We start from the raw sequence: 14,450 nt of genomic DNA on the forward strand, positions 1-14,450 counted from the left end.
CACCAAAGGGACACTTCTGCAGCGGTGGTTCCAGGCAGCTCATGGCTGCAGGAGTGTCTTGCCATTGCTTGTACACATCGGAAACAATTATTTGCCTGTCAGGAGGTGACAATAATATATTGCAGGCCTGATTTCCTGCCTGCTTTTGAATATTATTTTGAATTGGGGGGTAGAGCTGCTAGCCGTTTGTTACAATTAGCCGGAATACTGGCCTAACTGTCCAAACTGCTACCATCACTGCATATATATATATATATATATATACACACACACACACACACACACACACACACATACATACATACACACACACACACACACACACACACACACACACACACATATATATTTATATGCGCAATGCATTCAGTTACTTCTCAGCTGGCGAGCTCGTGGTGGCACCGGGGCAGACCCCCAGCCCTCCCTGCAGCCAGCGCCGCGGTGGCAGTGGCCCGCGCTCGGCGGGAGCAGCTCGTCACCCAGCTGTGCCGCGCGGCACCGCAGGCGCAGCCGGGGAAGGGCTCTCCGCGTTTGCAGCACTGCCCGGCTGAACCGGCGGGACGGCTGCGCACCCGGCCGACGCCGGAGATGGATCCAGGATCTCCCGGAGAGAAAAACACATGTATCTACAGTTCGAATTAAAAACAAGTTACGTAACTGATGGATTCCTGTCTTCTGTTCCTCGGGCACAGCTCGGTCCCATCACACATTAATTGCGGCTCATAGTAGGCTTTCGCATTCTTGGAAACGCTGCCTGGCCGGGATGGAGCAGCGAGAGAGACCGGTGTGCTTACACGGAGAGGGGTTTTGTTACAGACCTAATCTTGGCTTGGTGCAAACTGAGAAGGGCTGGCAAATGTTAGTTGTTTACTTTTTGTTATTACCGTCAATGAAGTATCATTTCAGAGCTTTTTTCCTGATCGGGAGCCAGAGCGCTGAGTACTTCCTTTGTTGCCGCAGCGAGGCAGCCTCCGAGGTGAGCCCCGCGCCGCCTCTCCTGCGAGAGCAGGCGTGCTGGCTGCGCCGGCAGCCGAGGGCTTGGCAGCAGCGGCAGCGAGACGCCAGCAACGGAGAGCACCACGAGGGCAGAGGTAAGCAGGCAACGCTGCCGGTGAGAGGACACGCCATCGCGTTGCTGTGCGCTCGGCTAGCGACTGCTCCTGCCGGCCTTACAGGCACTGTCGTTTCCACTTTCTTAACTGGTCTCGGATTTCTACCCGGCTGTTTTCCCCGACTGAACTCGTTGCTGGAGCCCCCTTGCAGGGGCCATAGCAGAGCACAGCGTTTCTACGCGTTACGGCCAGCCCCCACTCAGGACGCCCCAGTCCCGGGGCACTGCGCGGCTAAGAGGTTTGTGTAGGTGCGTTCTGCAATCACCCATTCATGATCCAATACGAATCCAAAGAAATAAAGTAGTTTGTTAATAAGATATAAGAATAAAAAAATGAGGATTTGGCAGATGGCTGTGAGACAAGAGATATATTCAGTGCTCTGAGAACGAGTTGGCAATCAAAACCGTCAGAGTGCTAAGCCTGGCTCTGCCACCAAGCCCCACTGCCCCCTTCAGTCCAGGACATCTCAGTTTCCCCTCCAACAAAATGGGGGGAAACCCTAAGGTTTACTTACCTTGCAGAGCCAGCAAAGGACATGTGGTTCTAAAGCACTTTGAGGAGGAAAAGAAACTGCCTATTTCCAGCGGGCTTCGCGGTTTCCACTTAGTGGAGTCACAGCTACCAAGGCGTTTGGCTCAGGAAGGTCTGTATAGGTGTCAAGCGGCTGAGCCAAAGAGCCCACTTCAGCTCTCACCCACGCGAGTGTCAGCGAGGAGGGGTGTCCTGGGACCAGCAGCGCTTCACTGGTGCAAAAGAGAATCAGGCCAAACCACGGGAATTCCTCCTCTCTTTGTACTGATAGGCGGTCATCGAACCCCCGTGACTCGGATTTACTGTTTCGTTCATATTCCCACGATTTCAGAAGCAAGATTGTAAGCACAGCAGAGTCACTAATTTTGACTGCGTCTGGCACTGCCTTGGAGAGACTCACTGTCACTCTACAAGTCCACAAGAAACAAGTGAAAAATGTAACTGTGCACTCGACACACACACACACAGTGTTGCTGGAGAAATAACAGTGGATGTTAGATGCTGGTCAATGGAAACAACCGAGAACGCTGGATCTGAGTTTCTCCTGCATGAGGGATCACAGCTGCCTCGGGCGGGACACTGCATTTCAGCGACCGAGGGGCAGTGGTGCTGGTAGCGCCGTGGACGGGTGAGGAGGGGCTCGCGCAGTCAGTACTGAAAGAGGATGACCTAGTGGGAAAAACGTGAATTGAGCATTAGCTACTTTAAAAGACAAGCAACCCTGGAAAGCGCGCGTGCCCAGCGCCGTGGTGGGCTCTCAGGCACGAGCTGCACCGCGGAGCGCATCCTTCCTGCAGCCGCCGTCTGCCCTGAGCCGCCGCAGTCCTGCCCGCGAAGCACAGCGACGCGGGCTCCGTAGCTGGGGTATCACGGACAGGAGACAACGGAAGTACGGTAATACACATCTTAAATTAAGTGAGAGATGCACCAGCAGGCAGGTATTGAGCTGTAAAATTGCATTATACTATACAACAAATTGCAGCCACTAGTTATTTCATTTGCTCTGTGATATCCTCTACAGCAGCTACCGAGAAAGATTAAGACCATTATCAACCGTCCTTAATTGAGCCCCCTCATCTGTTAATCACCGCAGGCTTCCCTCAAGCTATGGGTTAGGCTTCGGAGCTGGCTGCTCCGCGGGCGCGTCGCCTGCCCTCGCCTGCGGTGGGGAAGCGGTCCCTGAAAGGCCCCGCGGCGACGGGGCGAAGGCGCACAGTGCTCCCACGCCAGGCGCACGGAGAGGAGCGGAGCGGAGACGCGCGTGCTGCTGCCTGTGCAGCGGGAGACAGAGCCTCATCGTCTACATATGTGTTTCCAGGATTGTAACTCTCCTTGTCTGAAACAAATTTTGGCTGTGGAAAAAGCTACTGCTTCAGGAAGGCAGCGTGAAAGTGATCCCGTGAAACAGCAACGTGCTCCGGGGGCAGCTCCCTGTCCTGAGCACCTGGTCCTGCAGCATCTGCAAGAAGGCAGTTGCGTTTCAGTCACAGAAACCAGCTGCCGCAATGAAGTTTCTCCGAATTACAGAATCAGGACTAAGGCCACCCGGATAATTTTTTTGAAAAATCTCAAGTTTTTGTTGTGTAGATATCATGAGAAAATGGTGGCATTTAAACCGAGGAAATCCCCTCGTTGTGCCCCCACTTGTGCTTATCAAAGCAGAGCTCGGTAACCTGGGGCTGCTGCACTGAATAGAGAGAGATCTGAAAAGAAGGAAGCCGATAACTTCTAAAAGTAAAGACGAAAGCTAAAACCAAAAAGAGTTGCCAAATGCTTGGTGTTTTTCAAAATGAAGCCTCTTAAACTGGATTGCTAAATAAAGTCCTATGAGCCTGAGCACGTATATGCAGTGTCAGAAGTCTTTCCCAGAAATGAACTGTACATTAGAACGGACAAATACTGAGTGTTCAACAGAAAAATATTGATATGCAATATCGTTTCCTAGCCAGACGTTGTGAAACAACATTTCTACTTAAGATCTTGTAACAGGCAGTTGTTATTTTTTAAGCAATACTGGAATCCCCAAGAAACGTATCTTTCACGTTAGCTCAGGGAAAACTGGGAAGTCAGCACATGGCAAAGGTCCTCCCTGCTCGGTCTTTAGCAGCTGCTCGGCGCTGGCACCGACGGAGGGTGCAGGGCGCTGAGCACCGAGGAGAAGGGAGCTCACTGCCGCACGGGAAGGGAAGATGAAGAGGATGAGGAGGAGCTCAGGCAGGAGGATATCAAAATACTTCAAGGAATCTGAGCAGAGCACCCCGGCACATCACACCAACGGGGGTATTTAGTGAAGAACAAACTGACGACGTGTTTATCAGCAGTCGGTACATCGGCCTCGGGCCACCAGAATAAAAAAACCAGACAAACTGCTGAAAGCTGCCCGAGATTACGGAGCAGCAGCGACGTAGACAAAAGGAGGCAGCGGCAATCACACGATACACGAAAACTCTTTGCTACAGCTGAGGTTTGAGCCCAAAGCCTGAAAGAGGGAGCGCGATTACCTTCTCCCCCCTGTTGGGTAGCGGTCCTTCCATGTCTGCCTTGAGGTGCACGGGCGGCGCGGTGTAGGGCAGCCGGCAGTGCACTTGGCCGCACTGTACCTGACCTGCGGGCGAGACGGGCTTCAGCCTCCCCCGCCGCAGGCAGCACGAGCCCCCCGGCCCCCCGGCCCCGGCCCGGCACCACAAGAGGTGCCGGCGGAGCGGGCGGAGGCTCCACGGCAGCAGCGTTTCCCTGGGCCCCGCGTGGGCCGGGGGGAACCTCCAAGTCCCAGAGCCGAAATGCTCCAGCCTGGGACCACAGCCACCCCCACTTCGGCAGCCGCTCCCTGGCACCGGGAATTACTAGCAAAAGCAGCTCTGGGCTTGCGAGCGGGAGGGCGAGCGCCCCAGCGCCAAGCTGGGCAGGGCAGTTCATGGCCCCTCTCCATGACAAAAGAGGCCCTAAGGAGGGGTGATGACCAGTGAGGTAAAACCAGCGCGGTGGCTTCCCTGGGGAGGAGGGGGCCCAAGGGGGGAGGCTGTGCCACCCCCTCCCCGCCCCGCCCCGCCCCGCTGCTGCTTTTCTCTTTCGGGACCTCCCAGTCAAGGGCCAAGGTTTTCAGGCCATGTCAAGGAAGGACGCAGGCCCCGGCGGTGCCCCCCAGCACGGGCACCTCTCCGCCGCCCCGCACGAGTCGCCATCCCCAGCTCCCGGCCGAGCGTCCCGCTGCTCCCGGCCGGATCCCAGCCCCATCCCTCCCCGGAGCCGGCCGGCCGCGGGCAGCGCGGTGCGGCCACCCCCCTCCGGCCCCGCTTACTTTCTATGTAGCCGTGCAGGGTGACCATCCGGGCCCTCTCCGGGCTGCTGAACGGGGAGTAGTGGATGTCGTCGGGCAGCGAGGCGGGGAGGCGGGACGGGGGGGCTCCGGAGGGCGGCACCGTGTGCTGCGGCGTGTGTTTTTTATGGCGCGCTCGGCAGTTTTGAAACCAAACCTGAAACAGCGAGAGAAGCAACCGCTAGCTGGATGGGGAGGTCACTCACCGGGACCCGAAGACGACTGTCTGGTTCAGAGCGTTTGCAAAGGGGAACCAAAAGCAGTCAGGAAGCTGTACACCAAAATATTTTCTTGCTGGTGCTCTCCTGGCCGTCCGTGGCGGGACGGGGCTCTGCCCGGGTCCTCCACCGCAGCGTTGGCTCAGGCAAAGGGTCTGGGCAAGTCTTGCTCGGACTTGGACCGTCCAGCGCAGCCAGCCGAGCCGACGAGCCCTGCCGCGACCGGCCGGGGCTGCACGCGGACAGGCGAGGGAAGAGGCAAAGGGGCACAAAGCCGAGGAAAAGCTCAGGCCAGGAGGAACTGCGACACTAGGGAAGATAATGCTGATGCCACGTTAATCAGTGGTGGTCCAGCCCGTTCAAAACCCTGCCAGCACCACCGTACGGCAGAGGCGGGAGGGAGCCGGGGTCGTGGGACACAGACCTGCTCCAGCCGCCTGGCAGCTATGAGCCATCCCACCAGATCTCACTCCTTTTAACTACAGAACAGTTAGGGGATTCCACCTGAGGGTTAAAACGTGCGTGGAGTTCAGGTTCTCTTTTTTCCCTGATGTTAGGTCTGGTATTTTCTCTCTCATGTTTTAATTTCTGGAGATAGCTGGGAGCAAAGGCGCTCTGCAGCTCGCAGCAAAGGGAAACTCAGAGGCTCTGCGGACTGATCGCAGCGAAGGAAACAGCCACAAGCATTTGACAAATTGTTTCCTGTCCAAAGCACCTTTAGAAAATATCCACATAAGAAATAGCCCGACATCCAGACTACTTGGTCTTTAGCTAATTGAGAAATCTCAATAACTGAGGCTTGAGCCAGATTTTCACACACTGGAAATTTAGATGCCTCTTTGGCAAGACAAGCCTGGACGAAAGCTCCAAGTTTATTTTAATCGTTCATGTTTCTCATTGTGCTCAGAAAGTGCGTTAGCAGAACAGCGGAGAGAAGCTCAGAAACGCAGCGGGGGCCGAAGCCGGGACGTCTGCAGGAACAGCTCGCGCGGGGACCGGCCGCGGCGCTGCTGGGATCGCCACGCGCTGCTCTTGGGGCTGCAAAACGTCTTTTGTCCTTACTTTTCTTGGCCTCGATGCTTCCCGCAGCGGCTGCCCACGGAGGGCCGGAGCCGCGCGGCCTCGCGCCCGGGGCTGCTCTGGGAAAGGCCGGGTCAGCGGCCGGGGCTGCTCGCAGCGACAGAGCAAAGGGGCTCGGGCGGTGCACCAGAGGCAGCTTGCTTTAAGTTATTTGCATAGGCTGGGGCTGTTTTTTGTCATTGCATCTCAGAGAGCAAAGAGCAGAAAGGGAAGGGTGGGCGCCCGCGGCGCCGCCTCACCTGGATGACCCTGCGGCTCAGCCCCGTCATGTCGGCGAGTTTCTGCAGCGTCTGGGCGTCGGGGTTGTTGTCCTGAGCGAACTGCGCCTGCATGACCTGGCGGCAGAGCGGGCGGTGAGGCCGCGGCGGGCGGGCGGGCGGGAGGGAGGGAGGGAGGGTGGGCGCGCGACCCGCCGCCCCGCTGCCCCGCTACCTGCAGCTGCTCGGCGGTGAAGGAGGTGCGGGCCCTCTTGGCGGGCTTGGGCTGGCTGTCCTGCTCCGAGGGCACGGCCCCCTCCAGCGTGAGCCCGTTGCCTGCGCGAGAGACGCCGTGACGGCGGGCGAAGGCGCTTTGTGCCCCCCGCGCTGCCGGTCGGGAACCCGACTGCTGCAGCCGCCTCCGGGCGCGGCGGTCACGTCCCCGGGGCGCCGGGGGCCGTGGTGCCGGGGGCCACGCGCAGCCCCTGCCCGGGCTGCGGGCGCTGATCGCCTTGGCCGCAGTTGAAGGACTTTGGCGTACGGCTTGACTCGTTCCCCCCGGGTGATGGATGGGGCTCTGACTTCAGCAACATCTGTTTATTTTTCTTGCATGTGAAACCTCCTGCGCCGGAGGGATTGCTGGGGAACTGCCGGGGGGGGGGGGCACGCGGCCCCCAGCCCTGCAGCCAGCACCGCCCTGCCCCGGGGCCGGGCCGGGGACCGTGCAACTCGGCGGGGGCTCAGCCCGTGGCCGGGACCGCAGCAACCCGCGGAGCCGCCCGCGCTGCCCCGCTCCTCCCTGCTGCCGGCTGGGAAGGGCCCGGCAGTGCTGCCGGGGGGGCGCGGGGCACCGCCGCCACCGCCCAGCGTTAGCTCCTTCCCTCTCCCGTCCGCCTGTGCTAATTCCCAACCCCACCTCGGCACGGGGAGCCGCGCTGCCCTGACTCCCTTCTCGGCAGCAGCGCGTGCTGCTGGGGATTTTAACTCTGAAACCTAACGACTGTCATTTGAAGTCAACACTCCAGTGACTTCAAGCTGCTGGTGGCACAAAACACCTGGGAGGAGGAGGAGCCGCCCAGACGACCCGGTGGTCCCGCTTTGCCTTAGTGGCTCTGCAGCCGCCCCAGGCCCGGGGTCCCCCGCGTGGCGCCGGGTCCCGTAGCAGCAGCGTGGCCGCGGTGCCAGCGGGGCTCACGGGGAGCCGGCCGCCTGCCCCCGCGGCACCGGCACGTGGCGGCTCCCAGCAGCCCGGGTGACGGCTGCCCCTCGTCGGCTGCCGTGATGCCCCATCTCGAGAGGCGTGGGGCCGGGTGGGGGGCACAGGGGGGGCCGGCAGCGCCATGGGCAGCGAGGGGCACGGGCCGTCCCGCCACCGGCTTCCCCCCCGTGCAGATGCGTGACACTTCCCCACTGGGCACCAGCGCGAGGCCACCACCGCCCCTGCCGCCCGCCGGCCTCTCCGCGGCCCCGTACCGTTTTCCGCCGCTCGCTTGAGGTTCTCGATCATGGTGTCGTAGTGGATGCGGCACAGCACCTTCTCCTCCACGAGGCCGAACTCCTCGCCCGTGGAGAGCTGCCGCTTGCAGGAGAAGCAGGCGAAGCAGGCGAGGTGGTAGGCGTTGCCGCGGGCCCGCCGCACCCAGTCGCTGGCGTAGATCTGCCGGCCGCAGCGGGCGCACTTGGTACCGAAGCGGCTGCGGGAGAGAGTGGAGCCGGGGTGAGAGGGGCCCCGGCGCGGCAGCGGGGCCGGAGCCAAGTCCCACGGCACGGGGATGCACCGCGCAACGGGGATGCACCGCGCAACGGGGATGCACACCGTGCGGGACGGGGTTGCACACCGTGCGGGACGGTGCCGTGCACCACGCGGGATGGGGCCGGGCACCGCGCACCGGCAGCCCGGGGCCGAGGCGGGCAGGCGAGCACCACGGGCGCGTGGCAAAGGGAATCACTTTCCGAGTTCATGGGCTTTTTATTTTGATAACGGTCGACGTGACGCTGGGCTGGAAATTTTGTTAGAGCCGCTTTTTCCCTATTCCAATAAACCAAACCATCTGCTCTCTTCTCAGGCGCACGGAGGTGCACCGCTGCCTCCGGCTCCGAAGAGGAGGGCTCTGCGCGACGAGACCGCCACGATCTCCGCTGATTTATTTGTGCTAGAGAGTCGCTCAGCACAAGGAAACAGTAACGAAACGGCAGCCGCTGCCGGGAGCCGGTGGCGGGGCCTTGCCCGGGGCCTCCGAAAGCCCGGGGCGCCCAGGCTGCGGCGGGCAGAGGCTCGGGGGGGGCGGCAGCGCGGGGGCATGCAGCCCGGCATGGCCCTGTCGTGAGCTGCACCCCCCGCCGCCTCCCCCGGCTGTGCCTGCGGCGTCTCGTTTTACCGTTGTACAAAAAAAATAAATAAATTAAATGAAAACCGAGCCAGGGCGGCAGAGCCGGTGCCCACGCGCCGGCAGCATCCAGCCCCGGCGCTTCCCTCCGCCGCCGCGGAAAGCCGCGAGGGCGGCAGAGCCCCACGGCCGCCCCGGTGTGGGACGCGTCGCCCCGGGGCCGACACGGGCCTGGCCCCACCGGCACCTTCCCGCGTGCCGCCCGGCCGGGCGCCCCCGACGCCGCTGCCCCCGCTGCCATTACTAACGGCAAAACTATCTGGGAGGAAAAGAGAGGTTTAAATTTTTCGATCCAACCAGAGTTGACCAAAAAGAAAAGGAAAAAAAAAACCCGGCTGCTGGAGAGGACATTTCTGCGCTGAAATTACACAGAGACTGAGCTAAGAGACTTCGCTAATTTGCTTCAGCTGGGGCCGCGGAGAGCTGAGGCGGTGCCAGCCCCTTGTAGGGACGCGAGCAGCAGAGCCGCGCTCGCTTGTGCGGGAGCAGAGCTGGCTCCGGCGGGCCGGGGGCTTCGAACGGAGCACGGGGCCCTGCGCAGAGCCGGAGGGCGAGGGGGGCCGGCACGCGGGGCCGCCCGGCCAGGGGAGACGCGTCTCCCCCCCGCAGAGCGAGCGGGGCCTCGGGGGCTGCCGCGGCCTCCCCGCAGGCGGATGAGCAGCCGCATCGTGGCCGGCGCCGGGATGCTGCAGCCGGGAGCAGGAGGGCCGGAGCTGCTCCGGCGGAGGTGCCCGCGGCGGCGGGGGGAGACCCCCGGGAACGCTGCCCGCCGGCCGGCACCCGGCTCCCGCAGCCCGGCCGCGTCCCCGCCTGGGGCTGCCGCAGCTCTGGGGCCGCTCGAGCTCGGCCCCGGGCACCAAGTGCAGCCGCTCGACGAGACGAGAGGGCGAGGGCCGCGGGGAGACGGGCACCCGGCCGGGGGGCCGCAGCATCCCGCCCGGGCGGCCCGGACGGAGCCTCGGGCTGCAGAGCCCCCGCGCCGGGCACGTGCTGCGCAGGCGGCGGCACCTCGGCGAGGCGCGCGGGAGGCCTGGCCCGGCCCGGAGGGCAGCGTGGCCCGATGCCGCCGCGCTCCCAAGGGACGCGCTTCGTCCGCGCGGAAAGGCAACCGGGGGGACGCGGGGGCCGAAGGGTCGGACTCTGCCCGGCGCTGGTGCTGCCGCCGGAGCCGGGCTGCGGGGCCTCCCGGGCAGGGGGAGAACCGGGGGGCAGCGGGGACCGGCCGCGGCTGAGGCCGCGCGCACTCAGCGCACCTCCGCGCCGGCCCCGGGACCGGCAGCACCGCGGCACCGCGAGGAGCGGCGCGGCCGGCCCGGCCCTTCGCAGCGCCGCGACCGCGGGGCAAAATCCCCCCTCCGAGAAAAAGAAAAAACGACTTTTTTCTTTAAAAGACAACTCCGAAGCGCGTCTCGGCCCCCCCCGCGGAGCCTCCGCGGGACACCGCGCCCCGCGCCCCCGTTTTCGTTTTCGTTTCTCCGCGCTGCAACTCGGAGGCGGCGAACGGAGCCCGACGCGCGGCGAGCGCAGCCCGAGCGGCCCCGCACCGCGGGGGGGGGGGGGGGGGTCCGCGGGGGGGGGTTTGTCCGAGGAAAATAAACACCTCCCGAGTTTGTTCCCTGCGCTTCTCAAAGGCAATTCAGAGGCTCCGTTTGCTGCTTTAAAATAGCGTTCGGGAAGAGCGATCCCTGGAAGACGTTAACGACACCCGAACGGCTATTGAAGAACGGGAAGGCTGGAGATGCTCCGCGGCAGCGCGGCGCAGCCCCGCACCTCCCGGGGGGGTTCCCGGGAGCGGGGCAGATCCCAGCGACCCCCCCCCGAATTACGGTTTCCACAAACCAGCCCCGAGGGCGCAGGCAGCGCGGCCGCGGGAGCCGGGACGCGCCGCGGGGAGCCGGGGGGACCGAGCCGCCGCCACCGGCCCCGGCAGCGGAGCGGCGGGGGGGACCCGGCCCCGGCGGAGCGGGGAGCGCAGCCCCGACGGCAGCACCTGCGCCCGGGCCGCGGCGGCGCGCAGGGTCCGGCCGCGGCTGCGAAGGGGCTGCGAGACCCCCGCAATAATAAAAACCCACCGCGGAAATACAGAGCGTGTTTCCCTCGCTCTGCAGAGCGGCCCCCGCCTGCGGCACTTTTCCCCGCCACGGAGAAACACCCCGGGGGCGAGCGGCGGCGGCGCCCGCTGCCCCGGTCCCCCGCGTTTCCTGCCGCCGGTTCCCCCTTCCTCCGCGGCGGCCCCGCGCTCGGAAGCGGCCGGCACCCGGCGAGGGGCGCGGGGACCCTCCGTCCGCTCCGTCCGCTCCGGGGAGTTTTGTGGCTTGGGGTTTATAACCGAAAGAGCGGCGAGGGCAGAAATACCGCCTTCCGCGGGGCGCCGCTCCGCCGGGTCGGGCGGGTCTGGACGGCACCGGCAGCGGGAGCGGTACCGGGAGCCTCCCCCGGGCTCCGGCTGTGCCCGGCGCGGCGCCGCGCCGCTGCGGCAAATTCGTTCGGGCCCCGGGCGCGGGGCGCGGGCGCCGTCGGCGCTGCAGCGCGGAAAGCGGCGTCCGACACCCGCCGCAGCACCGCGGCCGGCGGGACACGCGCTTCCCCCGCGCCGGCGCCGCGGCAGCGCTGGGGCCGCCCGAGGCAGGTCGCGCCGCGGCCCTACCTGAAGTAGTCCACCTTGCAGAAGATCTCCTTGTTCTTGATGTAGCAGCTGTGCTGCTGGCGCAGCGAGGCGCGGCACACGGAGCACTCCAGGCAGCGGACGTGCCAGGTGAGGTTGTTCACCTGCGGCAGAGAAGGCGCCGCCTGAGCCCCGCGGCCGCCCGCCGCCCGCCGCCGCCCGCCGCCGCTCACCTGCAGCAGGTACCGGTCGAGGATCTCCAGCCCGCAGCTGGAGCACACGTTCTTGCCGGCCGGCGGCGTGGAGGCGGCGGAGGAGGAGGGCGGCGAGCACGCGGACGGCGTGGAGGGCGTGCTGGGCGCCGAGCGGGCGTCCTCGCGGTCCGGGGCGCCGGGCAGCGGCTCCGCGTCGGGCTGCGACTGCGGGCGGACGCGGGGCGGTGAGACGGGGCCCGGCGGCGCTCGGCTCCCGCGGCCCCGGCGCCCCGCGGCCCGTCCCCGTGGCGTCGCGGCGGCCCCGCTTACCATGGCGCGGCCGGGCGGGTCGAGGCAGCGGGCGCTCGCCTTGGGCAGCGGCTCCGGCGGCATCACCGTGCGGGAGAGAGCGGGCGAGGGAGGCTGCGGCTCCATGCGCCGGGCGCCCTATATAAACCGCCTCAAAACAATAAATAAGAACTTTCTAGTGGCCATTTAAATCCTTTGCAACAAAAGCTGCGTCTCTTTAATGAAGCAATTTGAATGGGGATTGAATTCTCTCCCTGCCTGCACTTAACCCGGGCCTCTTGAAGTAATCGCTCGGTTCCCATGCGAGCCAAAGCGCTGAAAAAACCCCGCAAACTACCTGCAATTAGAAATTGCCGTAAATGCCCGAGATAAGAGGTACCCAGAGTGTCAATTCCGGCTGTCAATCAGGGAATCCATCAGGCCACCCAAAGAATTGCAAATTTGATTTTTTTAATGGTAGTAATTAAAAATCGAAATTCTTCCCCCCTCTCCCTCCGCCGAGCACAAAACGCCCCAGAAAGCGGCGGGATGGAAGAGCCTCCGCTCCGGCGCGGGAGGCGGCGGCGGCGGCGGCGGCGGGCGGCCCCGGCCCGGCCCCGGCCCCGGCCCCGGCCCCGGCCCCGGTCCCGGCTCGGCTCGGTCCCGGCTCGGCTCGGCTCGGTCCCGGCTCGGCTCGGCCCGCCCGACGGCCGGCGCGGGGCCCGCGGCGGCGCTCACCTCGGCCGGGGCGCGGCGGCCGGGCCCGCGGGGCTGCCCGCGCTCATGGCTCCGGCGCACGGGGCCCGGGGCCGCCCGCTCCGCCGCCGCCGCCGCCGCGCTCCGAGCCCGCGGGCGGCCGCGGCAGGAAGGGCGGCAGCGCGCGGCCCCGCTCCGCGCTCCCCGCCGGGGGCGGCCGCGGGCCGGGCAGGAAGCGGCGCCCCCCCGCCCCCCCCGGCCCCGCTACCTGCGGCGGCGGCACCGCCCGCGGCCGCCCCCGGCGGGGGGGTCCCGCGGCGCCGCTGCCCGCCCCGACGGGGCGCCCGGCGCGGCCGCGCGTCGTCGGGAAGCGGCGGATGCCGCGGCGCAGCCCGGCCGCCCGCGGTAATTGCGGGCCGTAACGTGAGCCGATGGCGGCGGGGACGGCTCCGCGCCCTTATTGCTTCTGACAGCTAAATTGGTACCGGGGGGAGGCGGCTGAGAGCCAGTCCGGGGCCAACACGAGACGCTCGGCTCCGGCGGCGAGGCCGCAAGAAAGCCCGGCAACCCCCAGAAGCGCAGCCCCGGGCCTCCCCCGGCCGCGGAGCCGCTCCCGGGGCAGCCGCGCAGGCAGGGGCTGCGGAGCAGCGCCGGGGAGCGATTGCAGCCGCTGGCCCACGCCGCTGGCGGAGCAGCCGCTAGCGCTGGGGAGAAACCGCGCCGGAGGAATCGCAGAGGGAGCGGCGAAAGCCGTCTGCCCCCGGCAGCAAGGCAGAAGGGGTTGGTTTGTGTCTGAGAGCGACGCAGGGCTGCGAGGGCCACGGCCCGGGAGCGGGGCGCCGGCGGCTTTCTGCACGCTGCTAAACGCGGCGCAGCGCAGGCCGGCAAAGCCCGCTGCGAGCCGGGAAGGGGCCGCCAGCCCAGCCGCCCCCCGGCCCCGGCTGCGGTTTCAGGGCAGATGTTTTACACGCTCCCCCAGGGAAAAGCGCCCTTGGGATCCGTCCTGGGCCCAGGGCAGGGCCCCCTCGCCCCCCGCTCCCAGCCGCAAGCATGCCGGAGGCAGCGCTTCCCGGTGCTTTTCAGAGATGTTTCATGGTGGCCGATACGCAAAGCCCCGGCACCGGCTCTCCGAAGGACGGTACCGAGCATCCGCCTCCTCCCAGGCCCAGGGCGAGCAGCTCCGCGGCCTTGCTACGCGAGGGGCAGCCCGCTGCCGAGGGGCGCGGGGCCTCCCCGGACCACGGCGCTCCCGGGACGCGCGAGCAGGGCGAAGGCCCGCCAGGCTGGCGGTGACGGGAATGAGGGACACAAACAGGGACCCGCCGTAACGCTCCCAGGTCCGCGTCCGGCCAGGGAGACACAAGGCACCTCTGCTGGTGACCGGGGCAGCGCAGAAGACCGCGGTATCGTGCCCAGACGCGGCGCGGCAGAGCGGCTCCTGCCAAGCGTTTACCACCCCTCTCCTCCTGCTCGTCCCCCTCGCTTTCCTGGAGGAAAAAATGCATTTTAAACACTGATTTAGAGCCGGAGGAATGTCAACAAATTGTATTTAAGTACAAATAAATATCAAAGGATGTTTCTGGAGGGAACACAACCGTGCGCCTGACCCGAATTCAGATATCTTCTAAAGTCCTATGGGCGACAGGAACAGTTGTTTTAAACAACGCAGATACAATTCCCAGAGACTACCCAAGTCAGACCACGCAAGAACAACGAAACACAGGCTGGTCACAGATGAGTGTAGATGGGTGTAATTATCCCACAACCCAGACGCTAACGAGAATGCAAAAGCTGGTGAACAACAACAAAACAAACAAACCCGAAGA

General features: G+C 64.9%; 1 protein-coding gene across 1 annotated transcript; it reads right to left on the reverse strand.

The window, feature by feature from the left end:
- Window positions 1–320: 320 nt before the first annotated feature.
- Window positions 321–12,033, reverse strand: LHX6 (LIM homeobox 6). Its single transcript, XM_064524056.1, has 9 exons — window positions 11,971–12,033; window positions 11,680–11,865; window positions 11,489–11,610; window positions 7,928–8,148; window positions 6,690–6,790; window positions 6,497–6,592; window positions 4,942–5,116; window positions 4,145–4,248; window positions 321–2,312 (listed from the first exon to the last, which is right to left on the reverse strand). Exons 1-9 carry the CDS (start codon window positions 12,031–12,033, stop codon window positions 2,292–2,294), a joined length of 1,089 nt encoding a protein of 362 aa, XP_064380126.1. The 3' UTR covers window positions 321–2,291.
- Window positions 12,034–14,450: the final 2,417 nt, after the last annotated feature.

Source organism: Dromaius novaehollandiae, chromosome 20 (genome assembly GCF_036370855.1).
Source record: "Dromaius novaehollandiae isolate bDroNov1 chromosome 20, bDroNov1.hap1, whole genome shotgun sequence".
NCBI classification, from domain to species: Eukaryota; Metazoa; Chordata; class Aves; order Casuariiformes; family Dromaiidae; genus Dromaius; species Dromaius novaehollandiae.

Excerpts from the sequence above, each read along its gene's own strand:
- LHX6 (XM_064524056.1), bottom strand. The coding sequence starts at position 12,033 with ATGCCGCCGGAGCCGCTGCCCAAGGCGAGCGCCCGCTGCCTCGACCCG. Across the intron at positions 8,149-11,488 it reads TGCAAGGTGGACTACTTCAG|CCGCTTCGGTACCAAGTGCG; the intron begins GTAGGGCCGCGG and ends TCTCTCCCGCAG. Across the intron at positions 6,593-6,689 it reads TCACCGCCGAGCAGCTGCAG|GTCATGCAGGCGCAGTTCGC; the intron begins GTAGCGGGGCAG and ends CTCTGCCGCCAG.